This window comes from Rhinatrema bivittatum, chromosome 2 (genome assembly GCF_901001135.1).
Source record: "Rhinatrema bivittatum chromosome 2, aRhiBiv1.1, whole genome shotgun sequence".
NCBI classification, from domain to species: Eukaryota; Metazoa; Chordata; class Amphibia; order Gymnophiona; family Rhinatrematidae; genus Rhinatrema; species Rhinatrema bivittatum.
In genome coordinates, this window is record NC_042616.1 from 139595090 (window position 1) to 139620944 (window position 25855).

Below are 25855 nucleotides of genomic sequence, written 5' to 3' on the forward strand. Positions count from 1 at the left end.
TGCCTGCTCCTTATACAGACTTCCAATATGTATTCTCTAAACAGAATGCAGACATCTACCTCCATTCCAGAGGTTTAATTGCCCCATTGAACTTCTACCAGGTACCACGCCTCCCAAAGGCAGGACCTACCCTTTCTTGTTACCTGAGACTAAGGCAATGTCCGAGTACATTAAAGAGAATCTTGACAAAGGATTCATAAGACCCTCCAACTCTCCGGCAGGAGCCGGTTTCTTCTTCGTGAAGAAGAAAGATGACAGCCTCTGCATCGATTACGGTGGGCTAAACGCTGTAACCCAAAAAGATCACTATCCTCTACCACTCATCAGCGAACTCTTTGATCGTCCTCAAGGAGCCCAGATCTTTACGAAGTTAGATCTCCGAGGGGCATACAATCTCATCAGGATCCAACCAGAGGACATTTGGAAGACCGCCTTCAATACCAGGGACGGCCACTCCGAGGACGTAGTGATGCCTTTTGGACTTTGTAATGCCCCTGCAGTCTTTCAACGCTTGATGAACGAGATCTTCCGGGACCTACTATACACGTTTGTCATTGTATATCTAGACGATATACTGATCTTTTCCAAAGATCTAAAGTCCCATCATTCTCATGTTCAGACAGTCCTTCAACGCCTCATGGATTTATTTATTTATTTAACAGCTTTTCTATACAGACATTAGAATGCACATCATATTGGTTTAAATCTCAACAGTAGGTGGAAAATACAATGAACAGGGGTTGGAGAGGGACAATAGTAGAAACTCTAGGGCAGGAGGCTCTAGGGGGAGCCTGAAAATTGAACTAGAGAAGTAACAATAACTCGAGAGGTAACATTTACATGATGCAAATGACTTGGAGCGAGTCAAAGATAACAGAGAAGCAGGAGAAAAGGGTGAGAGGTATGTGGAGTTAGTCTGGAAATGCCTGGTGGAAGAGCCAAGTCATTAGCATTTTCCTGAATTTAGTATGGCAAGGCTCCAGGCGGAGGTTTGTGGGTATGGCATTCCAGTGAGTTGGGCCAGCACTTGAGAGAGCATGGTCCTTTGTTGCTGTGAGACGGGCCTTCTTGAGGGGAGGGACTTGTAGGGTGCCTTTGAGATTTGCTCTAGTGGGGGCGGGTGGATTGTGTGGATCAGAGCGGTTCTGCTTCCGTTTCTGGGATATATTATTTCCAATCGTGGTTTTACCATAGACCCTGAAAAGCTCCAAGGAATCCGAGACTGGCCTCAACCTATAGGTCTCTGCGCCCTACAAAGGTTCCTTGGATTCACAAACTATTATAGGAACTTCATTGCCAATTACTCCACATTAGCTGCTCCACTCACTGCCATGACTAGGAAGGGCAGTAACCCCAAAAAATGGAGTCCAAAGGCTCAATCCGCCTTCCAGGCCTTGAAAGAGGCCTTCTGCACCATACCTTGTCTACGTCACCCGGATCCTAACCGCCACTTTGTTGTCCAAGTCGCCGCCTCCGCCATTGGGGCAGGGGCAGTCATGAGCCAGTACTTCTCCAAAGGAGCCCGAGTTCCCTGGTTCCTTCTATTCGCACAAGTTTTCCCTGTGGAGCAAAATTACATGATCGGAGATCATGAACTCCTAGTAGTTAAGTTAGCACTCCAAGAATGGCGTCCTTGGTTAGAAGGAACACAGCATACATTTACGATCTTTACAGATCACAAAAATCTTGAGCACTTGAAGGAAGCCCAATTGTTGACTCCCAGTCAGGCCCGCTGGGCACTGTTCTTCGAACACTTTAATTTCGAATTTAGTTACCATCCTGCAGATAAGAACACATGAGCGAATGCTCTCGCTCTCTTGAACCAGAGGATACGCCTGACACCCCTAGGCATATCATTGACCCTGCCTGTGTAACACTAGCAGTCACTCATACTGTGCCAGCGGGGAAGACTGTGGTCCCACACGGTCTCCATGAACGCGTCCTTCACTGGGCCCATAATTCGAAGTTGACCGGCCGGGCTCAGACCCTTGAAATGCTAGAGGCCCTACATGGTCAAGGACTCCCGCAACTATGTAGATTCCTGTCCCATATATGCCCAACAGACGCCTCCGACTGGCTGTCCATGGGGACTCCTCCAACCTCTCCCAGCACCAACAGAACCCTGGTCAAGCATCTCCACAGACTTTATCATGGACCTACCTCCATCCAAAGGCCATACAGTTATCTGGGTCATCATTGATAGATTCTCGAAAATGGGTCACTTCATCCCACTCCAGAAACTCCCCTCTGCTCCTGAATTGGCTAAACTTTTTCTCAAGCACGTCTTCCGCCTACACGGGCTTCCCAAAGAGATCATCTCGGACAGAGGTCCACAGTTCGCCGCCAGATACTGAAAATCCTTATGCAAGAAATTCAAAATCACCTTGAGTCTGACGTCCGCTTATCATCCCCACGCGAACGGCCAAGCAGAAAGAACTAACAGGTCCTTAAAGACCTTCTTATGCTCCTACGTTAATGACCAGCAGGACAACTGGTCCGACTTGTTACCCTGGGCTGAGTTGTCTCACAACACTCATGTCGCCTCCGCTACGGATGTATCATCCTTCTCGGTGGTATTTGGCCGCCAGCCACGTTGGCCTCTACCAGTCCCACTCTCAGTGCCTTCACCTGCAGCCCAGTCAACAGCTCAAACCATCAGGAGATTATGGAATCAAGTAAAGGCTGGGCCAAGCGCTCTACCGACGCACTGCTCCCCTGTTCCAACCAGGCCAAAAGGTCTGGTTAAGCACAAAACATATTAGATTAAGACTACCCTCACAGTGATTAGCACCAAAATTCATCGGACCGTTTCAGTCTGAGCAGTCTCATTCCAACTCCAGTTACCACGATCAATGGCTATCCACAATACCTTTCACGTATCCTTGTTGAAGCCACTCGTACTCTCCTGGCCATCCCGTAGGGCTCCTCCTCCTTCACAAGTTTCCGCAGATTCTGAGGAGACCCTACAAATAAAAGAAGTCCTGACGTCAGGAAAAGGCACGGCCATTGGGAGTATCTCCTGTCGCGGGAGGGCTTCGGGCCTGAGGAGAACTCGTGGGAGCCCTCCCACCACATTTATGACAAGCAACTTCTCCAGGAATTCCACAGAGACCACCCTGACAAACCAAGACCGGTAAGTGGAAGGTACTGTTGTGCTCCGCGGCAGGGTCTGCTCACCTCTCCCAGCCGTCTTCAAGCTCTAGTCTCACCTCCTCTGCCGTCCTCGTTGCTCTCAGGCTCCCTCAGCATCCCAGGTCTCACAGCAGAGCTCCTGCCGGGGCTCCGCATCCAGCATCTCCTTGGCCCCACCCGTAGGTGCACGCGCGGCCGTCATCCCCTTTAAAGGGATTAGCGCGGGAAACCCTTCCAAGATGCGCCCCAATGACATCACTCAGTCCTAGCATAAATAGCGAGGCCCTGTCCCCAGGACCTCGCCTTGGCAATCAGGTTGATCACTTTGATAGCAAGTTTGCCCTCCTGCGTTTCCTGTGTCTTCCTATTCCAGTTTTTGTTCCAGGGTCTCGTGTCTCCCGTTCCAGCGTCCCCTGCTCTTTTGTCTCTCCATCCCTGGTAGTACCCTTTGGACTGATCTCACAGTACTGACCTCTGCTTGTTCTTGACTACTCCCTTGTTTGCTGCCTGCCCTGACCTCTGCCTGGAACACAGACTACTCTCGACTGCCACCCGGAACCCGACCTCCTGCTTGCCCTCACTACGTCTGGACTGACCTTGCTACTGACCCTGCCTGGCTGACCATTCTGCAAACAGACTCTGACCTTGATTCTAGCCATACACTCGGACACTATTCTGGCCTCCTGCGACCTCCAGTTCTCCTTATCTGAACACCGACCACGCACCCTTGTTTGTGGTGGGCACTCCTTTGAACTTCCTCTCTAGGAGACCCTGCGAGGCCCACCCAAGACCAGGAGGCTCGGGTAACCAAGGGCTCAACCTGAAGGAACCCCAGGTTGCTATTGGTGAAGCTCCAGCTAGCCTCCGTCTCCTCCTGTGCTCCACCTCCTGGTGGCAGGCGCTCTCCTGGTCCGACCGGAGGGCCTCACCAATCCTACACCAGGCCAAGGGTCCACTCCCAGCGCAACAAAGCCAGCACTTCATCATTTGTGTGTCTAATTCTAACTAAGCAGACACACTCCTTGTATCAAACAACAACTTGACAGAACAAGTGAGTAAATCTAGAAAATATAATAAAACATGAATTCGTACTTCATATATACATGCAAAGTTAAATAAATCATACAACTTGCTGGCAAGAATGCACATTCCACAGTTATTTACTTAGAAGTCAACTACAATACACCTCCACTGGTGTTTGCTTCTTTACTTAGTTTTTAGTTATGCAAGGTCAGCTAAAGATATTTACATAATAAACTATTCAATCTCTCCTCTGTTTTCTTTGCCCAGCTGCTGGGTTCAAGTGATCCCAGAGTGTTTTATTTACCGGATTGCAGAATTCCCTCTACTGGGCACCAGGATACTTTTGAAGTTTTCTATTTTTTCTTTGCCAGCTGGTGAGACGGATATTAGAACCTTGTATACACCCAGGATATAGATCCTGTGAATGCAGTCTGTCTGCTAGAAGGTGTGGGTGTCAAGATTATGCAAGGTCATTCACACTTTGCCAACAGTATCTAGGTAAAGTTGCAAAATCTGTGAGTAAAGGTGCCTGGGGATTGTGCATTCACCCACATTATTTTGAAAATTGCCCTATTAGATACTGAAATGGCTAAAAATGCACTCCATAAAAGAAGAGAAGGGAACAAGGATATATGATACAAGTAATTAAATATTTAGCAGTCTTCAATTAAGCACCACAAGGTAACATTTTCATAAACTGAGAAGCTGAAAGACTAGGGGCATCATCTGAAAATGGAGACAAAAAAAAGTGAGAAAACACTTTTTTCATTGAGAGGATGGATGACAACTTGCAGCAGAAATGGCAGGAGTCAGCAGTGACAGACATGATAGGAACATATTGGCAGGATAAAGGTGGGAAGAGAGCAGAGATAGAATATAATGACTCCCAAAGACGACAACTGGAGAAAGAATGGCTTCTTTTTAAGAAAGAGTGAGATGAATTACTCTGTTTTGCAAAGAAAGAAACAGAAAGGCTGACTGAAGAAATGGAGTATTGGCCTGCAGAAGAAAAAACAAATAAGTGGAAATTGCAGGACATAAAGATGAAATAATGGTGGCTTACAAAAGGTGAAAATGTTCAGGGAGAATGAGAATCCTGAAATAAATCCAGATAAAGAAGAGATCCTGCTGGAGGAAGAAAGAATCAGTAAAGAAGCCAAAAATGATGAGGGTCCTTCTGATAATGGAACCCAAGAAAAAAAATGCAGGAAGAGAAGCTGGTAGCAACTTATAATTTTAAAAGGCAAGAGCATGAAGAATGGCTCTGATCTGAGTGGGAATATGTGGAAAAGTTAGCTAACAGTGCCAAACAGCTCTCAGGAAAGGAGAGGAAAGAATGCAAAGAGATGTGTACAATAAAGAAACAGCGCCAACGTTTTGAAGAGGAATGGCAGTGCAGAGGAAAATGGAGTGATAAGGAAACTCTGAAGCAGAGAAATTGCGAAAAAATGCCCTCTGTAAAGGAAGAGGAGTACTCAGAGTAACAGATATTAGCGCAAACTCTGGCAAAGAGGACTAAAGAATCCTCTGCTGAGACATGGTCCAAGAACTTTCAGTGGCAGACATTGCTAAAGAGAAACATCGCTCCTTAAAAATAAAATGGGAAGAGGAGGCGTGTGCTGTGGCAATAAAAAAGGGCTGGCAATGGAAAATCCTGTGGCAGAGGTGAGAGCTATTTTCATCCCCATTAAAATTTCCTTGCAGAAATAGAGGACAAGAAAAAGGTTCTTTGCAAGAAATGGAGCCTCAGGCTCGATATCAGTTGAATATGGGCATTGGAGAGAACTCTCCTTTTGACGAGGGCCCAAATGAATATTCTCATGCAGAGATGGGTGCTGGAGAAGGAAAACTTCAGAAAGAACTCTTTGTGCAAGCGATCTCTCAGAAACCAGCTATTGAAATGGTTTCTCTAAATGAAGAATGTCACTTAATATTTACATAACCAGCACTGATGACTTACCAGCCTTGGTGAAAAAGACATTCCTTTCTGTTTAAAAAGAATATAATAAGAACATTGAAATGGAAAAGGATGCATATGAACCAAACTCTATAGAGAATGAAGAAGTGAGTTGTGATCTTCAAGAACTATTTGCTTTAAAATTCCGGTGGCGTTGGCCATGTTTCAAAAGAGGATAAGATGCTTTCAGCAGAGGATTGAACAGAAGAAAAGGAACAGGAAACCAAAAGAGAAGAGGATGTGATCTGTGTGTAGTTGAAAGATATGGCAGAGAAGATAACAAGTGAAGAGAGAATGGAACAAAAAAAAAAAAAAAAGAGAAATTCTCCCCAGAGAGTAGAACGCACTTCCTTAAAGAAAATTAAATAGCAGAACAGACCAAAGAAAGTGTGAACATCAGGGAGCTGGACACAGAACAAAATATGCACAAGTTATCTGGAGGAGATGGCAAAAAGAATCCCATCTCTGTGAAAATTAAAGGTGGAAAAGAGAATAAATTGTGAAGAAAAACCAGTTAGGAAGAAGCTTATCACATGCAGTATTGAGAAGTTTCAGAAGAAAAAGCTGTTTGTAGCAGTAGCACTAGTACCAGCAGCAGTACGAAAGTACGAATGCAGGAAACAAGATGTGACATCACCTTCCTCAGAAGAAAACCTCTGGAGAAAGACAATAATAATCACTGTGGGAAATTATTTTAAGCAGGAAGTTAGCTTGCAGAAGAGTATTGTACCACAATAGAAGTAATGAAGCAGAGAATCACTGATATTATTAGTGTAATTATTTGATATAAGGCCTATAAGCATACTTGGGAACTTTTGACTTCCAGTCACCCTGAGATTACCATGCTGTCTTAAGCATGCCATGGTTTAGCAGGCCTGGGAGAAGACCCACTTTTACTCCAGCAGGACTAGGAAAGGAGTTGCCTCTACAGCAGTTGGCGCAGTATTCTAAACCCAGACAGAGCTACCACCTTCAGATCCCCAGCCCAGAAGGAGTTCCTGTTTTCACTAGGTCTCTACCCAGGGAGATAGATCGCAGCTGCTGACCATCTGAATGTAAAGAAGTGGCGAGGTAGGAGAGGGTATGGGAAGAGGTGCTAAAATGAAGGAGCAGGTAGAGGGGAAAGAATAATGAAATGGGGAGGAAGTTAAGTGGGAGAATACAGGCAAAAAATGTAAAAAAAAAAAAAAAAAAAAGTGTTAAACAAAACATGATAAAAATAAAATGAGCAAACTAAGAAAAAAAACGAACAATTAGTGAAAACAGTAAAAACAAAAAAATGTGCAGGGTGGGTTGGAGATTTTCCTAGCTCCTAAAAATTTTAGATAGCACCAGAGTTTTTTTGAAAAATGTTCTTGTCTGGGTGTGAACTGTGTGTATCTAGTATGCTGTGTGGTCTATCTGCCTGTGTCTCTGTACCTCAGTTCCTTGAACAGAAAGAAAATGGGGGCTTTGAACCACTGATTAGCAGTATGGCTCCTTCATGCCTTGACAACTGGTTCAAGAGCTAAGTGATTGGCATGAATATTTGACACCAGACCAAGAATCCAGGATATCCTTCATATGATGTAATCCAACTCAGAGGGAGGGCCCAAGGAAAGGCATGGATTGAAGGGGAACAGTGGATCTCAAAATTTGCTCACCCCTGATCTAGATTATGTATGAGGGAAAACTTTGCATTCAGACTGTTAGTTGAATACAGCAGCCAAACAAAACCCCCCATCCTCCACTAGCACAGCAGTGATATACAACTCCAACAGAAACTGATCTAGGGATTCTGACCAATCTTGAACTACTGGGGATCAATATTTTTCTATTTATCAAACCCAAGAAGCAGCAGCAAGAGTCCATACGAAATACCAACCAGTTTGAAGAAACACTTAATAGGAAGGAATACTAATTTAAATCCATTTATTTGGTAATTTTATTGATCTTTGTTGTTTTGTTTTAATACAGAGTATTTACTACTTCCTGGAGACTTCCTACCTCCCTCCACATATGTGTTTATCTCTTCCCCAAACTGTAAACAGAATGGAATTCTGCAAGATTGTTCCTGTATTGTGCCTGCAGTTAAAAAAAAAAATTTACTGGATAAATCTTGTTGCCAAATAAACCAGTCCTATTTATGATGCTGTTGCACCTCTCACATTGGAAAAATGTTGCAACTAGCAAATCTGGCAACCCGTTGAGTCTCTAAGGGTAGCTGTCTGTGTATGTCAGACAGAGATGAAATTTCACAGCTGTAACTGATGTAATAACATTCAATGAAAGCAATATGGAGATGAGATGAAAGGTCTGAATTTATGGGTCTACCACTAGGAAAGGCTAATCAGTCCTATTTTAGCCTTTAGAAAAAATCTTTGACGTTTTACTTTTCTTAAATATGTAAAACAGGATTGCAAAACCCAGAATATGCTAGCGTGAGGCTAAAAGCACAAATAAAAACCAACAGGACTTACCACTTGCCCACTTTATCCCATAATCCTCGTGATCATCTTAGTGCTTCTCCTCTCCTATAACAGCCAAAACTGGCACGAAACAACAAATAAAGCTTCCCATGTAAGTCAACCGCAAAAACGGATTTCACCATCTTCCAAATGGGAATCCACGAGTATACAGAACAACATATTAAAGTGCAACAGCTAATTTCCTTTTTATTAAATCAAGATGAACACAACGTTTTTCCTGGTTACTTGCTATTTTATACGGTTCTAAAATTTATTCTAAAGAGATAAAACAAAAGACAAAATCACCACTGACGGCAAAACCTCACTTTTTTAGATAGACTTCTGTCTCAGGTAGGGTTAATTACCTCACGATCACAATAATTCCAGTTCAGGAAATCAGGGTAGAAATAACAGCGTATCTAATACCTATTTTTCAGATCAGCTCCAATTATAATAATCATATTCGCTCTAACAAACTTCAAACCTGGTCTAGGTGAATATTTTAGTTAGAAAACCCAGTGTAAACGTTTTTGTAACTCGATAGAATAACTAATCTATTGCTATACGTTTAAAATATTTCATGTAGCCTCTAAACCCCCGGAAACACCTTCGAGAAAAAGGTTTTCCACTTAACCTGGCTTTCCCGTCAACAAATGTAAATAAATAATGTGAAGCATCTATCACACTTTCCCAATACCGATCTGCTAGTAGAAAAAGCAGTAAAGGTTAACAAATAAGTGTACAACGCGATACCTTTTCATTAGACTAACTTAATGAAAAGGGGGGGGAGGGCACCGTGAAGATGTCTCGATCCAAGGAGCTTGCAACCGATGCAGGAAGAAGAGAAAAAGCCCGCCCTCGTGACTTCCTCCGCGTAAGACAGCTTCAAAACAACCACTCTCCCGAGGCTGCTATAAAAAAAAAACCAAAAAATAAAAAAAAAACCCCAGCGCGACGCCTTTTAAAATGAAGCTAAATCCACAAATTGAATCTTCCTGCGACAAAGGCATAGTTAATATAGATCAACGAATATACGAACATGAAGTTAGAAGAAACAATTAAACATTTTCCTCCAGCAACATCCCCCCCCTCTACATACAGAAAGTTACAACACACCAACCTCAGGCCACCGCCTGCCAACCAGCCACTCTCTTCGAAGCGGGCGGGCGGGCCTCGCCGGAAGTGGCGTAACAACTACCCTCCCTCCGGCGTTGCCCGGCGACGGTTTCCAGGGGTTACCATACAGCCGAAGCGGAGGAAAGCCGCCATACCGCTGCCGGGGCCGCCGAGCAGATCCTCCTGCTCCCTCCAGACGCGCGCGGCCGAAGGTCTTTCTCGATCCCATGATCTGTTCGAAAATGAAGGAGGTGTATCCGGTGGAGAGTGTGTATAACCTCCTAGCACAGGAGGAGGTGACATCTGTCAAGCCGCCTAGGTAGGTGAGGGGGGGGGGTCAGGCGTCGTGCCCCTGGCCGGAGTCTTTGGAGGCAGAGGAAGTCTACAGGGCAGAGAACTGCTCTGCTATGTTTGTATCTTTCAAGGCAGCTGTTGGTTTTAATCTACCTTTAGTTTACTTAGATTCATAATGGTCGAAGTCGCTAAGCAAGAAGAGCTTTCCAAAAATGTAGGCAATAATAACTCTTCAGGTTTGAAATAAAAATCAGAACAAGAAAGCTTTTGTTTTTGTTTTTTTAGCAAAGTGAGTTACAGTGTTCATCTACTTGGATACATAGAGATAAATGTCATCCAACAGGTTGTGATACCTATTTATTTAATAATTTTGAGCAGACTAGATGGGCGTTAATATTCTTAGCTACCCTTATTTTTATCTGTTTCTGTGTTTTGAGAGCCATGATCCGTTCATTATTTCTGTTCTGACTTGTTCAAGGGAGCAAAGTTCTAGATTGTTACAAATGTATTCACTTACATATTAACATTGTAAATGATGGCAGATATCATCATTGATATCACAGATCTAAACAACTACAGGCCAATCTCTAACCTCCCCCTACTCGCAAAAATGACCTAGAAAGCAGCTCTTACACAACTCTACGAACACCTCGAGTACAACAACATTCTCCACGCCGCTCAACATGGATTTAGGAAAAACCGTAGTATGGAAACTCTCCTCGTCAACCTATCAAACAAAGTACGGTAATTAGGGGTTTCGACAATAACCCAAGCCACATCCTCATCCTACTCGATCTATCCGCGGCTTTCGATACTGTGGACCATACATGTCTACTTTCAAGACTAGCCAGCATTGGTCTCTCTGGCAAAACCCTCAACTGGTTCAAATCGTTCCTAAAAGACAGATTCTTCAAGGTTACCATTAATAACCAATCCTCAAACCCGCTTCCACTCGAAACTGGCGTACCACAGGGATCTGCACTCTCGGCCACGCTCTTTAACATATATCTACTCCCTCTCTGCCACCTCTTGCCAACCATCGGAGTTACTTTCTATATGTACGCCGATGACATCCAACTCCTCTTCCCAGTAACATCCACAATAGAAGAGGCACTAAGCACCGCAGCCAAACACCTAAACACCATCAGAGACATGCTGAACCACCTAAAGCTATGCCTCAACATGAATCAAACAGAATGCATACTCATAGGAAGAAACATCTCAACACAATCCTCCACATCCCTCTCTCTACAAACAGATAACATCAACATCCAACTGAAAAATTCAACATCTGGATAGACAACGAACTCAACTTAAAAAAGAACATCGCTATCAAAACCAAAGAAGGCTTTCACAAACTTCACGTCCTCAAACATCTAAAACCGCTACTCCACCAAAATGAGTTCCGAACAGTTCTACAATCGCTCGTCTTCAACAGCCTTGACTACTGCAACTCCCTCCTGATCGGCCTACCAAAAACCACACTAAAACCTCTGCAACTACTACAAAACGCCACAGCAAGAATTTTAACCGGAAAAAAGAAATCAGACCATATCACCCCTGCCCTTAAATCGCTTCACTGGCTTCCAATCGACCAAAGAATCAAATTCAAAACATTAACAATAGTTCACAACGCATTATATACAACTGACAACACCACTCTCAAAGAAATAATCCAACCACACAAACCTCAAAGACTGACCAGATCCGCCAATAAACTACACCTTGAAATGCCCTCACTTCCTCTAGCGAAACTCACCAACACCAGGAACAGAGCGTTCTCGATAGCAGGCCCAAATTTATGGAACGCCATACCACAACACTTAAGTTCAATTTATGACATCAAATCCTTCAAAAAAGAGCTAAAGACTTGGTTATTCAGCCAAACTTTCAGAGACGGCGTGGGCTAAGTAACACACTCACATCTTGAACCATTACTCGTCGACGATCCCTCCCTTTTGACACACCCTCCCTGCTCCCAGACCTACCTCACCCTATTTGCCCCGATCTCCTTTTCTGACCCCTATCGCCGTTCAGTCAAGACCCCTATTTAACTCTTACGTTGTTAATTTGGTTTATTTGCTCCTTCAAGAAATGATTTAATAGTTCTATTAAGGAATATCGTATTCATATAAAATTTCGGTTAGAATGTTACACAAGGTTCTAAGTTAACTGTATGTATTATGTTGTTATCATGTAAACCGGAGTGAAGGCAGTACGCTATACTTCGGTATATAAAAAATCCAAAATAAATAAATAAAAGATAAAACCAAGTGTAACTGTGGCTCCATCACCTTCTTGTTTAGGGTTGCAACTGCTTCTCTGTGCAAGTTAACTCCCCAGTTTCCTTTTAAGGTTTTAACTGCCATTCCATACAGATTACCTCAAGACAGAAAAGTTATATTACCCCAGTGCTTCATGTTTATCCTCTTGATCCTCTGTGTTTATCCCACACCCTTTTGAATTCCATCATCTTATTTCTCTTCACCACTCCTTTGGGAGGGCATTCCGGGCATCCACCAGTCTTTCCATGAAGAAATATTTCTTGATATTATTGAGTCTTACCCCAGGAGTTTCATGCCATTGGAAAAGGTTTGTCTTTTGTACATTTTTAATACCTCTCAGTTATTTTAAAGTCTGTATCACATCCCCATCTCTCTCTCCTCTACATTATACATATTTGGATTAGGTCCTCAAGTCTTCTTTCATTATTTTGGTGCAGACCGAACACCATTTTGTTTGCCTTTCTATGTACTGATTTTATCCTCTCCCTATTTTTTTTGAGATACTGCCTCCAGAAATTAACACAATATTCCAGGTGAGGCCTCATCAGTGATTTGTACAGAGGCATTATTTCTTTTTCCTGCTAATTATGCCTCTGTCTATGTAGTATTAACTACAACCTATTTCTTTGCTTCATTTACAAACTGAAAACTTAAATTCTATGTATATTATACATTTTTGGTTGACCTTTGTTGCTTCTTCAGGTGTCCAGTATGAAAAGCAAGTTTGCTTACCGTAAACGATGTTTCCGTAGATAGCAGGATGAATTAGCCATGCTGTCATGGGATCTGTCAATCAGGCCCGGGAGGCAGAGCTTGTCAAAGCAGAGAACAGAGCTTTGCTCTCTGCGGCTGCACGTGTGTTCCCACGCAGGAAAGTAACGGTATCTCCTCAGTCTGTAATAAAGCTGTAGTGTAGTCGAAGACTTGGTGACTGTCAGGGAGGAGGGTGGGTCAGCATGGCTAATTCATCCTGCTATCTACGGAAACATCGTTTACGGTAAGCAAACTTGCTTTTTCCTGTCGATAGCAGGGCTGAATTAGCCATGCTGTCATGGGAGTCCAAAGCTCACGATCACGTCATTTATGATATATATGGTTGGACGTGAACTTTGACAGTGTGGCAGTCACCGAGGACAGGAGGATAGAGATTGCATATTGCTTGCCCTATCTTCGCATCCGTGGCTGCTTGTTGGTCAAGGCAGTAATGAGATGTGAAGGTATGCAGTGATGACCATGTAGCTGCCTTGCAAATGTCTATGGGTTGCACATTCTTCAGGTGTGCTAAGGATGTTGCTACTGCTCTGACTTGGTGAGCTTTAGGAGTAGACTGTAAATGTAAATTCTGCTTGTCGTAGCAGAATTTGATGCACTGCGCTATCCAACTGGAGATGGTGCGTTTAGCCACTGGCAGTCCAGGTGCCTTTGGGTCGTAGGAAACAAAGAGTTGAGAAACACGGGAGTCCGAGTTCGTCCTTTCTTTGTAGTGTGTTAAAGCTCTTTTGCAATCCAGTGTGTGCAGTAGTTTTTCCCTATCGTTTACATGAGGTTTAGGGAAAAAAGTTGGTAGTTCCATTGTCTGATTGAGATGGAATGGGGTAACTACTTTCGGTAGGAAGGATGGGTGAGTTCGTAGAACTACCTTCTGTTGATGAAATTGCAAGTATGGAGGATAATGGACCAAAGCTTGTAACTCACTAACTCTTCGTGCTGATGTTACCACAACCAGGAATACCACCTTCCAAGTGAGGTATTTAATGTGTGCTGAGTCCATAGGTTCAAATGGGGAAAGCATGAGCTGTTCCAGAACTATGTTGAGGTTCCATGGAACTGGAGGTGTGGATACCGGAGGACGAATGTGTGTTAAACCCTTTATGAAACGAGTCAGTAATGGGTGATTGGATATAGGAATGTCATTGATTGGTCTATGATAGGCGCCTATGGCGCTGAGGTGAACTCTGATGGATGATGTTGCTAGACCAGCTACATATAGTGTATGAAGATAATCAATGAGCAATTCCGGGGAACAGTCCAATGGTGGTACACCTTTGGAAGTGCACCAGGCAGAGTAGCGTTTCCATTTTTAGCTATAATTTTTCCTGGTGGAAAGTTTCCTTGATTGTAACAAACTGTTATGCTCCTGCCCACAAGAAGCATGGGCAGGCTCTTACCTTCTCACAGACAGCCAGCCAGGCTGCTGACGCTGTTGCTTGCTTTCTCCCTGAATCAGCTGGGGCTCCCCGGAGCTGCTGCCATGTGGTCGGCTCCTCTGCTCATGTTTCTGCCTTCCCCCGACGTACTGCTGCGATCCCGGGACCTTTCAGCCAGCAGGGAGGCTGTCCCTCCCAGTGCCTGCTTCAGCCCGGGTCCTTGCCTGGCTGGGAAGCCGTCCCTGCCAGTGCCTGCAGTCTTACCTCTGCTCCTGGGGCTGTCTTCACGGCATGGAGCCGTTCCTGCAGTCAGCCCTTCCCCCGCTTCCTCTGCAGCCAGTCTTACCTCTCTCTGCTTCTGTCCTTGCAACTGGGAGCTGCTCCACTGACCTGCCTTCACCCAGCTCCAGCCCAGGGCTGCTCCACTGCTTCCTTGGCCTTCCACGTGGCTGAGGATGCTACCAGCTTCCAGCTCTTCTCTCCAGCCTCCTAGGGCGCGAGCGCGCGCCTCTCTGCTCCTCTTAAAGGGCCAGCCAGGTGTGGCCCCCTGCTGACCCCTCCCTGGGCGTTGTCCACCTCAGCCCTACTAAAGGGCTCAGCTTTCAGTGTGCCTTTGCCTTCGCAAGGAGTTGGTCACTCCTGAGATCCTTTGCTCCAGGAAGTCGTCCGTGTTCCAGCACTTCTGCAAGGTCCTGTGTTTTGTGTTACCTGTCGGAGCTCCTCGTCCAGTCCTGATGTCTGCCTGCCGTTCCAGTCCTAAGGTCTGTCTCTTGATCCAGTCCTGATGTTCCTGCTGTTCCTGATGTCCATGTTCCAGCCCTGAGGTGTGTCTCCTGTTCCAGTATCTGTGTTCCAGTCCTGATGTTCCTGCTGTTCCAGATATCCTTGTTCCTGATCCTGATGCCTAACCTGCCTTGTGCTGCCAGGAGAGCAGCGTATCCTTGCCTTGTGCTGCCAGGAGAGCAGCGTATTCTTGCCTTGTGCTGCCAGGAGTGCAGCGAATCTGCTTCCTCTTTCCTGTGCTCTCCCGCTCTCTGCGTGGTCCGCGACCAGCCTTCCAGGGCTGTGTAGGGCGCGCATGGGACAAGGTGGTCCGCGACTCAGTCCTGCGGGTGGCCTGAGTAGGGCGCCCTGAGGGTCAGTGCCCATGCCTACCTTCAGCCCTCGTTCCTGATTCTACCTCTGTGCATCCAGTCCTGAGTCCATGCCTGTGCCTGTCCACGTCTATGCATCCTACACCTCATTCCTGAGTCCACGTCTTTGCCTGAGTCCACGTCTAAGGATCCTGCACCTCATCCTGAGTCCACTTCTATGCCTGAGTCTACGTCGTTCCTGAGTCTCGTCTGAATCCATGTTCCAGTCTTCGCTGCCCTGGCCTCCATCCGGCCTGCCGCTTCGTGCCGTACCCTGCGGCAGGTCCGAAAGGGCTAGGAACGGTCGGAGGACTGTTCACAAGACCAACATTGCGTTGTTGGGTCTTCCGAAGCGTGCAGGTCCGGAGGAGGGCCTGTCTTCCATGTCACTCCAGCCCTGCTCCCGTCCAGCCCATGCTTGGGCATGCCACGCCTCCCGCGGCACCTCTTCAGAGCCCTCTGGGGTCGAGCCGTAGCCCAAGGACACACATCACCCAGGAGTGGGATCGCTCTCCTAGCGCTCCACAACACAAACTGAATTGTGCTGAAGTGGAAACTCCTTGTTCTGTTAGAAGGAGCCTTTCAATCTCCAAGCTGTCAAGTGTAGAGATGAATGTAGCGGGTGTAGTAGTGTTCCTTGATCTTGGCTGAGAAGATCTTGACGATTCAGTAATAGAATTGGATCCTTGATAGATAGTCGAAGTAGGAAACTGTACCATGGTTGCCTCGGCCATGCCGGGGCTATGAGTATCAGTTGAGCTTTGTCCGCTATGCATTTCTGAATTGTTCTTGTTATGAGAGGTATGGGAGGAAAGGCATAGAGAAGGCCTGTCGTCCACGGAATGAGGAAGGCATCTTGAGCAATCCTGAATTGGCTTGGTCTTATCGAGCAGAATTTGGGAACTTGAGAATTGATCTCTGTTGCAAAGAGATCTATGGAGGGTGTCCCCCACTGCAGAAATATGTCCTGGACTACTTCTCTATTGAGTGTCCATTCGTGGGGATGAAAAATGCGGCTTAGTCTGTCCGCTCTTGTGTTTGCAACTCCTGGTAGGTAAGTTGCTTGTAGATGTATGCAATTTTTGTGAGCATGTTCGAAGATTGTCAGGGTCTTTTTGCAGAGGGACCATGAACCGGACCCTCCTTGTTTGTTGATGTAAAACATCGCTACTTGGTTGTCTGTGTAGATCATGACCCTGCGTCCCTTCAGGTGGTCTTGGAAGACTCGCAATGCATTGCGAATCGCTCTGAGTTCCAGTAGATTTATTTGTAGATTTTGTTCTGAGAGTGTCCATAACCCTTGGGTTTCGTAAATCTCGAGGTGAGCACCCCATCCCTTGCGAGACGCATCTGTGGTTAGAACTGCATTGTGAGGAGGGGGGCTGAACAATGCTCCCTTGGACAAGGTGGAGTCTAGGAGCCACCATGCTATATCTTTTTTCATTTCTGCGGTCAGCAATACCTTTTGCGTCAATGGTTGTGAATGTTGTTTCCATTGTCGTTTTAGACCCCATTGTAGGCGTCTCATGTGTAGCCTGGTGTTGGGAACCATGAAATTCGCCGCTGCCATGTGACCCAGAATTACCAGGACTTGTCTTGCTGACGGTCTGTGAGTATGTTTCAAGATGTGTAGAAGTTGACGGAAATGTGATATTCTGTTGTCTGGGAGGTATGCTCTGTTGCACGTAGTGTCCAGGCATGCGCCTATGAACTGTAACTGCTGTGTTGGTTGTAGTTGTGATTTCTGAAAATTTATCACCAACCCTAGTTCTTGCAAGCAATGTATCACCCGATTGAAGTGATCCTGTAAGATGTTTGGAGTTGAGGCGATTATGAGCCAATCATCCAGATATGGAAAGATGGTTATACCTTGTTTCCTGAGATGAGCCTCCACCATCATCATGCATTTGGTGAAAACTCTGGGTGCAGCCGATAGCCCAAGGGAAGAACTTTGTACTGGTAGTGTTGATGTCTGTAGCGAAAGCACAGGTAACACCATGATGAAGGATGGATTGGAATGTGCGTGTAAGCATCCTTCAGATCGATGGAGCACATCCAATCGTTGGTTTGAATGAGAGGAAGAATTGACTTCAACGATACCATTTTGAATTTCTCCTTGATGAGAAATTTGTTCAACTCCCTTAGGTCTAGTATTGGGCGAAGGCCCCCAGACTTCTTTGATATGAGGAAGTGCGGGGAATAAAATGCTGCTAAATTGGGATGTGGGTGGATTTGTCGAATTGCTTGTTGTTTGCGAAGTGAAGCAATTTCCTCCCCCAATTGTGGATGGGAATTGTGAATCTTGAGTGTGGAAAGATGGGGCAAGATGGGTTTTGTGAGAAATTGGAGTTGGTAACCTTGACGTACTATCTCCAGAACCCATTGATCTGATGTTATTGTTTCCCAGGCTTTCAGGCAAGAACAAATTCTGCCTGGAGGAGCTTGATGTTGTGGTGGCGGCTGAATAACTAAAAAGATGAGGTCGCCTTTGCTGCAGTAGTAGGCTATTGTGCCTGTTGTCTCTGGTTACGTGGTTTACCTCTTCATTGATTTGATGTATTGGTTTGTGGAGCAGGACGCTGGTAGGAAGGGTATGGCTGGTTACGAAACATTTGATAAGCTCTATAGGGTCGTCTGGCATAAGGCTGTCTACGAGTAGATGCCACATAACGACGTGCAGTCGAGTAAATAGGATTTGATGTTAGAGATTGTACTGCTAGAGCTTCCTCTTTTAATTTACTTACTGCGTCCTGGAACTTTTCTCCGAACAGGTTATCTCCTGTGCATGGGAGGTTTGTTAGTTTCTCATGCAAGTCATCCCGTATGGAACTTGAACGTAACCATGCTAGTCTGCGGGCTGCAATAGCTGCTGCAGATGCTCTGGATGATGTTTCATGTGCCTCATAGATTGACCTCAAGAGGTGTCGAGAACATTCTTCCATGTCATGAAGAGGCTGAGGTATCTGTTCAGCTACTGAGGAATGTATACCTTTCATAGCTTGCATACACTCATACAGATATTGTACCATGTAGAACTGATGTTGCATAATTCTTGCGGTTAACATCGAGTTATGGTATATTTTCCTACCAAATTCATCCAAATATTTGTTGTCTTTCCCTGGTGGGAAAGTAGTGTGCAACTTTGTTTTCCTGAACCTTTGCATCGCCGACTCTACTACGATTGATGCGTGAGGCAATTGTGGTAGAGTGTATAGTGATGCTTTCTTCATACGAAATTTCATGTCTGTTTTCCTGGAAACAGCTGCAGTTGTATAAGGCGTTTCCCAGGATTTTTGTAAGACGGAATGCAGGATTTCTTGTGGTGGAAGAGATGTTGGTTCCACCTGAGTATCAAATATCTTTAGAAGTCCAAGGGTTTCCGCTCTAGGGTCTGTTTCTTTTTGGACCTCTAGGTGTAGAATGGTACCCATTTTTTCTATGAACTTTGGGTATGTAAGGTCTTCAGGAGGGGAATATGGCTCCTGTAGTTGGTCCTGCATATCTGACAGACATCCCACCGATGATGATGGGGATGTTTGTATTGAAGGAGAATCAAAATATGTATCCTGTATGTGAGTAGGCGAGGTTGTTTGGTTTATCCTGGGAGATGTCGGTGGTTCTGCCGACTGCTCTTCATTAGACTGTACTTTATGTTTTGTAGCATTGTCCTCAGAAGTATTAGTCATTTTAAATGATGATTGAAGCGTCTCATAAAATCCTGCTAGAGACTGCGACAATTGAAAAAATGCTTCTCTTGTATGAGAGGGCATTACATACGATTGTCTTGTTGATGTGAGATAGTTGTTGTAGGTGAAGTTGCAGGAACTTCCCTATCTCTCTGTGTCTTATTGACTGAAGTATTTTGTAAATCTTCCGAATCTGAAGAAGTGGTAGAGGTAAGAATTTGTACCAGTTCTCTTAATGAGCCGGTAGTAGACGGAACTTTATGAGATGATTTAGAAGTCGAAGAACTCATCTCCCATGTAGCACTCCTCTTTTTTAATCTTTTAGAATGGGAGTGATGTGAGTACTTATGATAGTCCTCAGATGACGACTCAGTATCTGTGACTTCAGCCTCGGAAGAAGAGCTGTGTGAAGGGTATCATTTTCGCTTCAACTCTCTCTTTAATTTTTGAGGCGAGTAATTTAGGTTTCTACGTGCAGATCTTGATCTATGCGCTGATTTAGATTTATGCGCGGATATGTATTTACGCGCAGATGTAGAGGTATGCGCGTATGCGCGACTGTAGACTCATGCGCGCTTGAATATCTGTGCGCGGAAGTAGAACTGTGCACGCTTGTAGTTTTATGCGCATATTTCTTTATTCCCAAGCGCACAGGGTTTTTCGGTGCTGTGCGCATAAGTTTTCTTACAGTCAGCGCCGTGCGCGCAGGTGTTTCCGGCGCTATGCGCATAAGTGTTTTCGGCGCCATGCGCATAGGTGTTTCCGGCGCCGTGTGCATATCTGGTCGGCGCGGTGGTTTCTTCTGCGCCATGCGCGCCGGAAGCGCTAAGTTGTGCGCAGACTCTGTCTTCGGCGCCGGTATATGCGCATTTGGCGCCATAGGCGCAGAAGTCGTCGGTGCCAAAGTTTCCTTCTCCGATGAGGTATGTTGCGGCTCTTTAGGCACTAAGGATTTCTGAGAATCCATTGGCCTTCGTCTTTTTGGCTTTCCATTACCTCCTAGAATGGAGGATTTAGGATCCGACGAGAAAGTTTTCTTTTTTGTTGGAGCCGAAGAAGTTAACGGGCCCGGCGATGAGTGAGCCTCCGACGGATCCCGTGAGGCAAAAAGTTCTTGAAGCCTATAGGCTCTTTGTTTTAATGCTCTAGGTGACATTTTTGAGCAATACTCACAATTTGCTGGATTGTGGTGTGGTCCGAGACATTTATAACATTGATCGTGTCCGTCGGTGACCGACATTCTTTTACCACAGGGACAGGGTTTAAACCCCGGTTTTGACATTTTAATCTGTTTTGTTTTTTTTAAACTGAGGAGAGATCAGCTCCGCGTGTGATCCCGCTCGCGGAAAAAACAGACTGAGGAGATACCGTTACTTTCCTGCGCGGGAACACACGCGCAGCCGCAGAGAGCAAAGCTCTGTTTTCTGCTTTGACACGCTCCGCCTCCCGGGCCTGATTGACAGATCCCATGACAGCATGGCTAATTCAGCCCTGCTATCGACGGGAAAAACAATTTAGATCAAAAGGTTTTTTTTTTAATTAAATTTTGAGTAGGACTAGAAAGGAACCTAAGGATAAAAATGAATAAATTTGAACAATAAAATTATTTTTTGTTGATTTTATAGAGAGATTTTGGAGTAAATTAGTATTTTGTTGCTTTACAGTGTTTGGAGCTATGAAAATGTTTTATTTTCACTTACAAAAACTGAATTAGAATAAGATTATCATTGTAAGAAATTACTAAAAGTCAGGAAATGCTAATTCATGGCCATCATGGAAACTATAACTTGGCATCCCTATGCTCTATAATGAAGTCATGGATGACATAATAAATAAGAATTGCATGAAACAGAAATTGCATTGTTTTGTTTTACATTTGTGATTAATTGCAAATAATCAAGTATTAATAAAACTAAACAAGGACTTTGTACCTTTCAGAATCTCTATATGCTCTTGACACTTTTTCATCATGTAGATCTCTTCAAGCTATCTTTCCAACATAATTTTTCCTCATTTCCCATGGATGTTTTTCCCTCATCTCTCTCTATTAGTTTAAATTCTTAGCCTCTCCCTAAGGATCAGTTCCCTGGATCGGCATTTCCCAACCGGTGTGCCGTGGCTGAAGTGCAGGTGTGCCGCGCTGCATTTTACTTTTCTCTTTGGCTCCTGGCCTGCAGGATGTCTTCCCACCAGCAGGGTGGCATGGGAGAGCAGCATTTATCAGCAGCTACTTCTGCTTTCCTATACTGGCTCTCCCCTGCAACAGAAACTCCATAGGGCTCTGTAGGCTTGTGAGACTTGCTGGACCCCTGGAGTTAAGATTGCAGAGGGAAGCTGGCAAAGGAGAAAGAAGCAGCACTCGGTAAGCCTGTTCCCAATGCTTTGCTGTTCAAGAATTGGGGATGCAGTAGGGAAAGTGTCAGATGAATGTGCCACAGGATATGGGGGAAGAGAGAAGGGAAGATGCTGATGTCAGGGGTTGGAGGAGAAGGGTGGAGGGAGAGGGAAGATGAAGATTCAAGGGGGTTAGGAGGAAAGATGATAAAATGCCAGGGAGTGAAGTTGAGGGAAGGTGATGCCAGGGGGTGGAGGGAAGGGGAAGAAAAAGTGATGTCAGGGGATGGTGTAGACGGAATGTTGATGATGATTTCAGTGGGGTGGAAGATTAGAGAGAGAAGGAAGGTGATGTCGGGGTGAGGAAGAGGGAAGATGATGATGATGCCAGGAAGTGAGGGAGAGGGCAAGTGATGCCAGGGGGTGAAGAGAAAGGGAAGAAAAGGTGATTGGCATGGGGAATGGAGGGAGAGGGACGAGAAAGCGATTAATCCAGGGGATGGAGAGAGAGGGAAATTTGATGATGCCAGGGAGTGAAGGAGAGGGGGTAGAGAGAGAGGGAAGGAGATGATGATGCTAAGGGGTGAGGGAGAGGGGTAGAAGCAGGGGGTAGGAGATAGGGGGAGAGGGAAGGTGATGATGATGATGATGGGGGTGAAGGGAGAGGGAAGGTGATGATGATGTGAGGGGGTTGGGAAGAGGTGGTGGAAGGTGTTGATGATGCCTGGGGATGGGGGAGAGGGATGAAGGCAGAGGGGAGGTGATGAAGATGCAAGGGTAGGGGAAAAGGTGGTGGGAGAGGGAATGTGATGATGCCAGAGAGTGGGGAGAGAGGTAGAAGGAAAGAGAATGATGCGGTGATGATGATTCCAGGGGTGAGGAAGTGGAGAGAGAAGGTGATGATGCCAGGGAGTGAGGGAAGGAGAGGGAAGGTGATGAGAATATGAAGAAGGGGGAAGTGATGGTGGGAGAGGCAAGGTGATGATGATGATGCCAGGGGCATGGGGGCATAATTCCTTCTGAGCATGTGAGCAATTGCTTATATATTTTGGAGGATCATTCACAAGTTTTACATGGTCGCTCACATAAATTTTTCTTTGTGCTATATACAGAAAAGCAATGCTAATAATGGTGCTCAAAAATTGTTGGTTTAGGGCACTTCCGGGTATGCCATGAGCTAGATGGACACCCACTGCGCTCCTGCCGATATCTAGTTATATCGCCTACTTTTCTTGAACATCTGGACACTAAACTTTATTATGCTTCCAGTTAAAGAAAACCGGAAATGTTCCATATCTTCGCTAAGGGCAACGAAAGACGTTAAGAACAAAACTGAGGATCGTGCCTCTCAGGCCTGCTCGGACGATCAGCAGCAGGGTGACAATGAAGGGGCTGATTCGGCCTCTGACGATGACTTCTCCGCTATTCCCTCTGGGCTGCAGGTGGGTTTGGAGCAGCTTCAAAACATATTTGAATGTTTTGCAGAATGTATTTCCACCAAATTGGACTCTCAGATGTGTGTTATTGTGGGAAAAGTGGCCAGTTTAGTTCAGAGTGTCAAAGACCACTCTGAACACCTAGGAGCCCAAGATGGCTGCAGTGCCGAACTGGAAATGGCTGCCATCTCTGTTGTGGCTAAGGTGGAGATATTGGATAAAAATTACACTACTGCGGTTGAAAAACTTGACGACCTTGAGAATTGCTCGAGGAGGTGCAATATACGTGTTTTCAGGATGCTGGAGCGCACTGAAGGCAGTAATGCAGTGCAATTCTTTTCTAAGTGGTTTCCCGATCTCCTTAAGTTGCGTGCGAAAACGTCTACATTGAAAATAGATTGTGCACCCAGGGCTGTGGCCCCTCCACTGGCGCCAGGTGGCCCCTCCACTGGCGCCAGGTGGCCAACCATGAGGAGTAATTATTTGATTGCACAATTTCAAGCCTGGTTCTCAATGCAGCCCAAGAGCTGAAAAAGCTGGAATTTCAAGGTCAACGCATCCTAATTTTTCCGGATTTCTCTCCCGAATTACAACGTAAACACCAGCAGTTTGCGGCGATGAAGAGGGGAATTACAAAATTTGAATGTGAGATATGCTTTATTATACCCTGTCAAACTGTGTTTTTTTCATAATGGCGGCTCGGAAGTCTTGCAATCCGTATCTGCCGTTATTCAGTGGATACAGGCACACAGGGTCAGTCATCAACTGGCGGCATAACTTGTAATTTGCAAATATAGGTGACAGGTAAAATGTTTGTGAACCTGGCTTTTCTGCAGGAGTCACGACCGGTGGTTCATTGGCAGGAATTGTACTGTCCACATGTGTTGGAAGTCGCCTATGGAGACGCCCTGCTATACCTGCATTATTTCTTTGGTCACTTCTCCTCCTACTCCCGGATTTTATGTCCTTACACTGTGGGGGCAAGTTAGTCACGTTCGACACTTTCTGCCCTTTTCGTTCTCCAGAGTGTTTGCAGTCGCCAGTTCTCTATCTGACAATGTTTTTGGTTTTGGATTTTTGGTTTTTATTTGTACATATTTCTTGTTATTGGCACCTGGACTTTCAAACCTGGTAGTTTTGGGCCAACCATTCATGAACAGACTCTGGGTAAACTACGCACATGGGAAGTATGGTAGCGTTATTTTTTTCTACTTTCTTTTTCATTGACTTTGTGTTTGGTACGGTGTGACTCCTCCCTTTTTCTTTTTCTTCCCTATAATGGATGGTGCCTGTTTTCAGTGGCCCTTGGATTCAGGGCCCGGTTTCCTTCAAGTCACGATATACTTGGATTTTTTGGTTTCATATTTTTTGTTAAAAGACCCAGTATCCATATCTTTTTTTGCAGATGGTTCTTGCTGGGATTTTCAACTGTTTTGTAATATATAGAGAGCTAAATTGCAGTTTTTCTTTTCTTTTTCTTTTTCTTCTTGATTTCTTAAGGTGCAGTGTCAAGGGGCTTCTGGGACGGAATGTTTGTTTGTTAGTAACAGGTTTGATTAGTGGTAATAAGGAAGAGTTTTGGTCGACTCACATATAGGAATTAAGGGTTCAGTTTTATTATTACAGGGTGGGGTGGGAGGGCATTCCATACTGCCCCCACTCGAGTTCTGAAGAAATTCCTACTTGAGGGATATGGGGTTTATTAGTTTTGTTGGGTGGGGGGGGGAGTGGTTCTGAGTTTGAGGATGAAGCATTGTGTATGTAGGGGTCAGTTGTGTTGCACCTGTCGGTCGCAGGCGGCTGCGACCTTTGCTGTTCACCTTTCTCTATACAGCTCTGAGTCTGGGGAGGATGGCGGCCTCCGCTTCCACACGCCAACCCTCATGGCGTGCCCGGGATGGCGTGGGTGCTCCGGAAGCCATCTTATATCGGGGGATACCTAAGGCACGCGCGCGTGCGCCCTTCTTAAACGCGTCATGGCGGGAACCTCGGGGGCGTCCCCACCGCATGACGTCATCCGCCTACCATACTTAAGCTCAGCTCACTTCTTGCAATACGAGTTAGCAGGGATTCCTGTCCTGCTATTTCCGCCATTCTGGGACTTTGCCTCACTGTCCTATCTGGGTGATCTAGGTACCCGCTCCTCAGGGGCCTTGTCACACTGAGGGCTACCCACTCCTCGGAGAGCCACTGCTACCTGCCTCACTTTGTTACCAGTGAGTTCCTGCATCATTCGGATGACCCTTTGCTGTTCCAGTTCCGGATCTCCTCGGTGCCTGATCTTCTACCTACTATCTCAGAGTCGGTGTGAGTACACAACCTGCTCTTCTACCTTCATGGCACGGATTCTCGGGTTATCCCACTTGCGGGTCACTACCGGATCCATCCTGTCTTGTGCAACTATTCCACCGGCTTCCGGCCTACCTTGCGCTGCAGACTACTACTGGAGTTGTCAGCACAAGCTACACCTAGAGAAGGTATTCCCTGGTCTACCCCACGCTGCGGATTACTACCGGACGGATCAGCTTGCAGGCCATACTCTCTGGACTGACTCTATTGATCCGCTCCTCGGATCCCCATTGGCTGTATAATAAAGTTGTTTCCTTGTTGTCCATCACTGCTGAGACCCCACCTGTTGTAGTAAGTGCCCACAGGGCTCCTCCCTGTGGTGGAGTCTACACTTGCCACGACCCAAGGGCCTACTATTAGTTCAAGACACACAGAACGTAACAAGTTGTTTTTAGGTTTGAAAGGTGGGGAATGGGTTGGGCATACAACTGTTATGTTTGCAGGGTCTCTAATTGTTTGTCACATGGTTCAAACCTTTTTTTGGCTAATATTGGATAAACTTCACTTGGGTTGTTT

General features: G+C 45.5%; 2 protein-coding genes across 4 annotated transcripts in view; one reads left to right on the forward strand and one right to left on the reverse strand.

Moving 5' to 3' along the window:
• Nucleotides 1-9738, reverse strand: part of THNSL1 (threonine synthase like 1) — a 48505-nt gene extending 38767 nt beyond the window's left edge. Inside the window, exon 1 of one of the 2 annotated variants that reach the window (XM_029588671.1) lies at nucleotides 9680-9738. The gene's annotated coding sequence lies outside the window, so the exon portion shown is untranslated. The other variant, XM_029588672.1, reaches the window with a different exon arrangement.
• Nucleotides 9739-9791: 53 nt separating this feature from the next.
• Nucleotides 9792-25855, forward strand: part of ENKUR (enkurin, TRPC channel interacting protein) — a 177090-nt gene continuing 161026 nt past the window's right edge. For both annotated transcript variants that reach the window (XR_003854490.1, XM_029588673.1), the window contains exon 1: nucleotides 9792-9994. Coding sequence is in view for 1 of the 2 variants with exons in the window: in XM_029588673.1 (XP_029444533.1) it covers nucleotides 9903-9994 (92 nt within the window). In the remaining variant the exon portion in view is untranslated. The remainder of the gene's footprint in view (nucleotides 9995-25855) is intronic.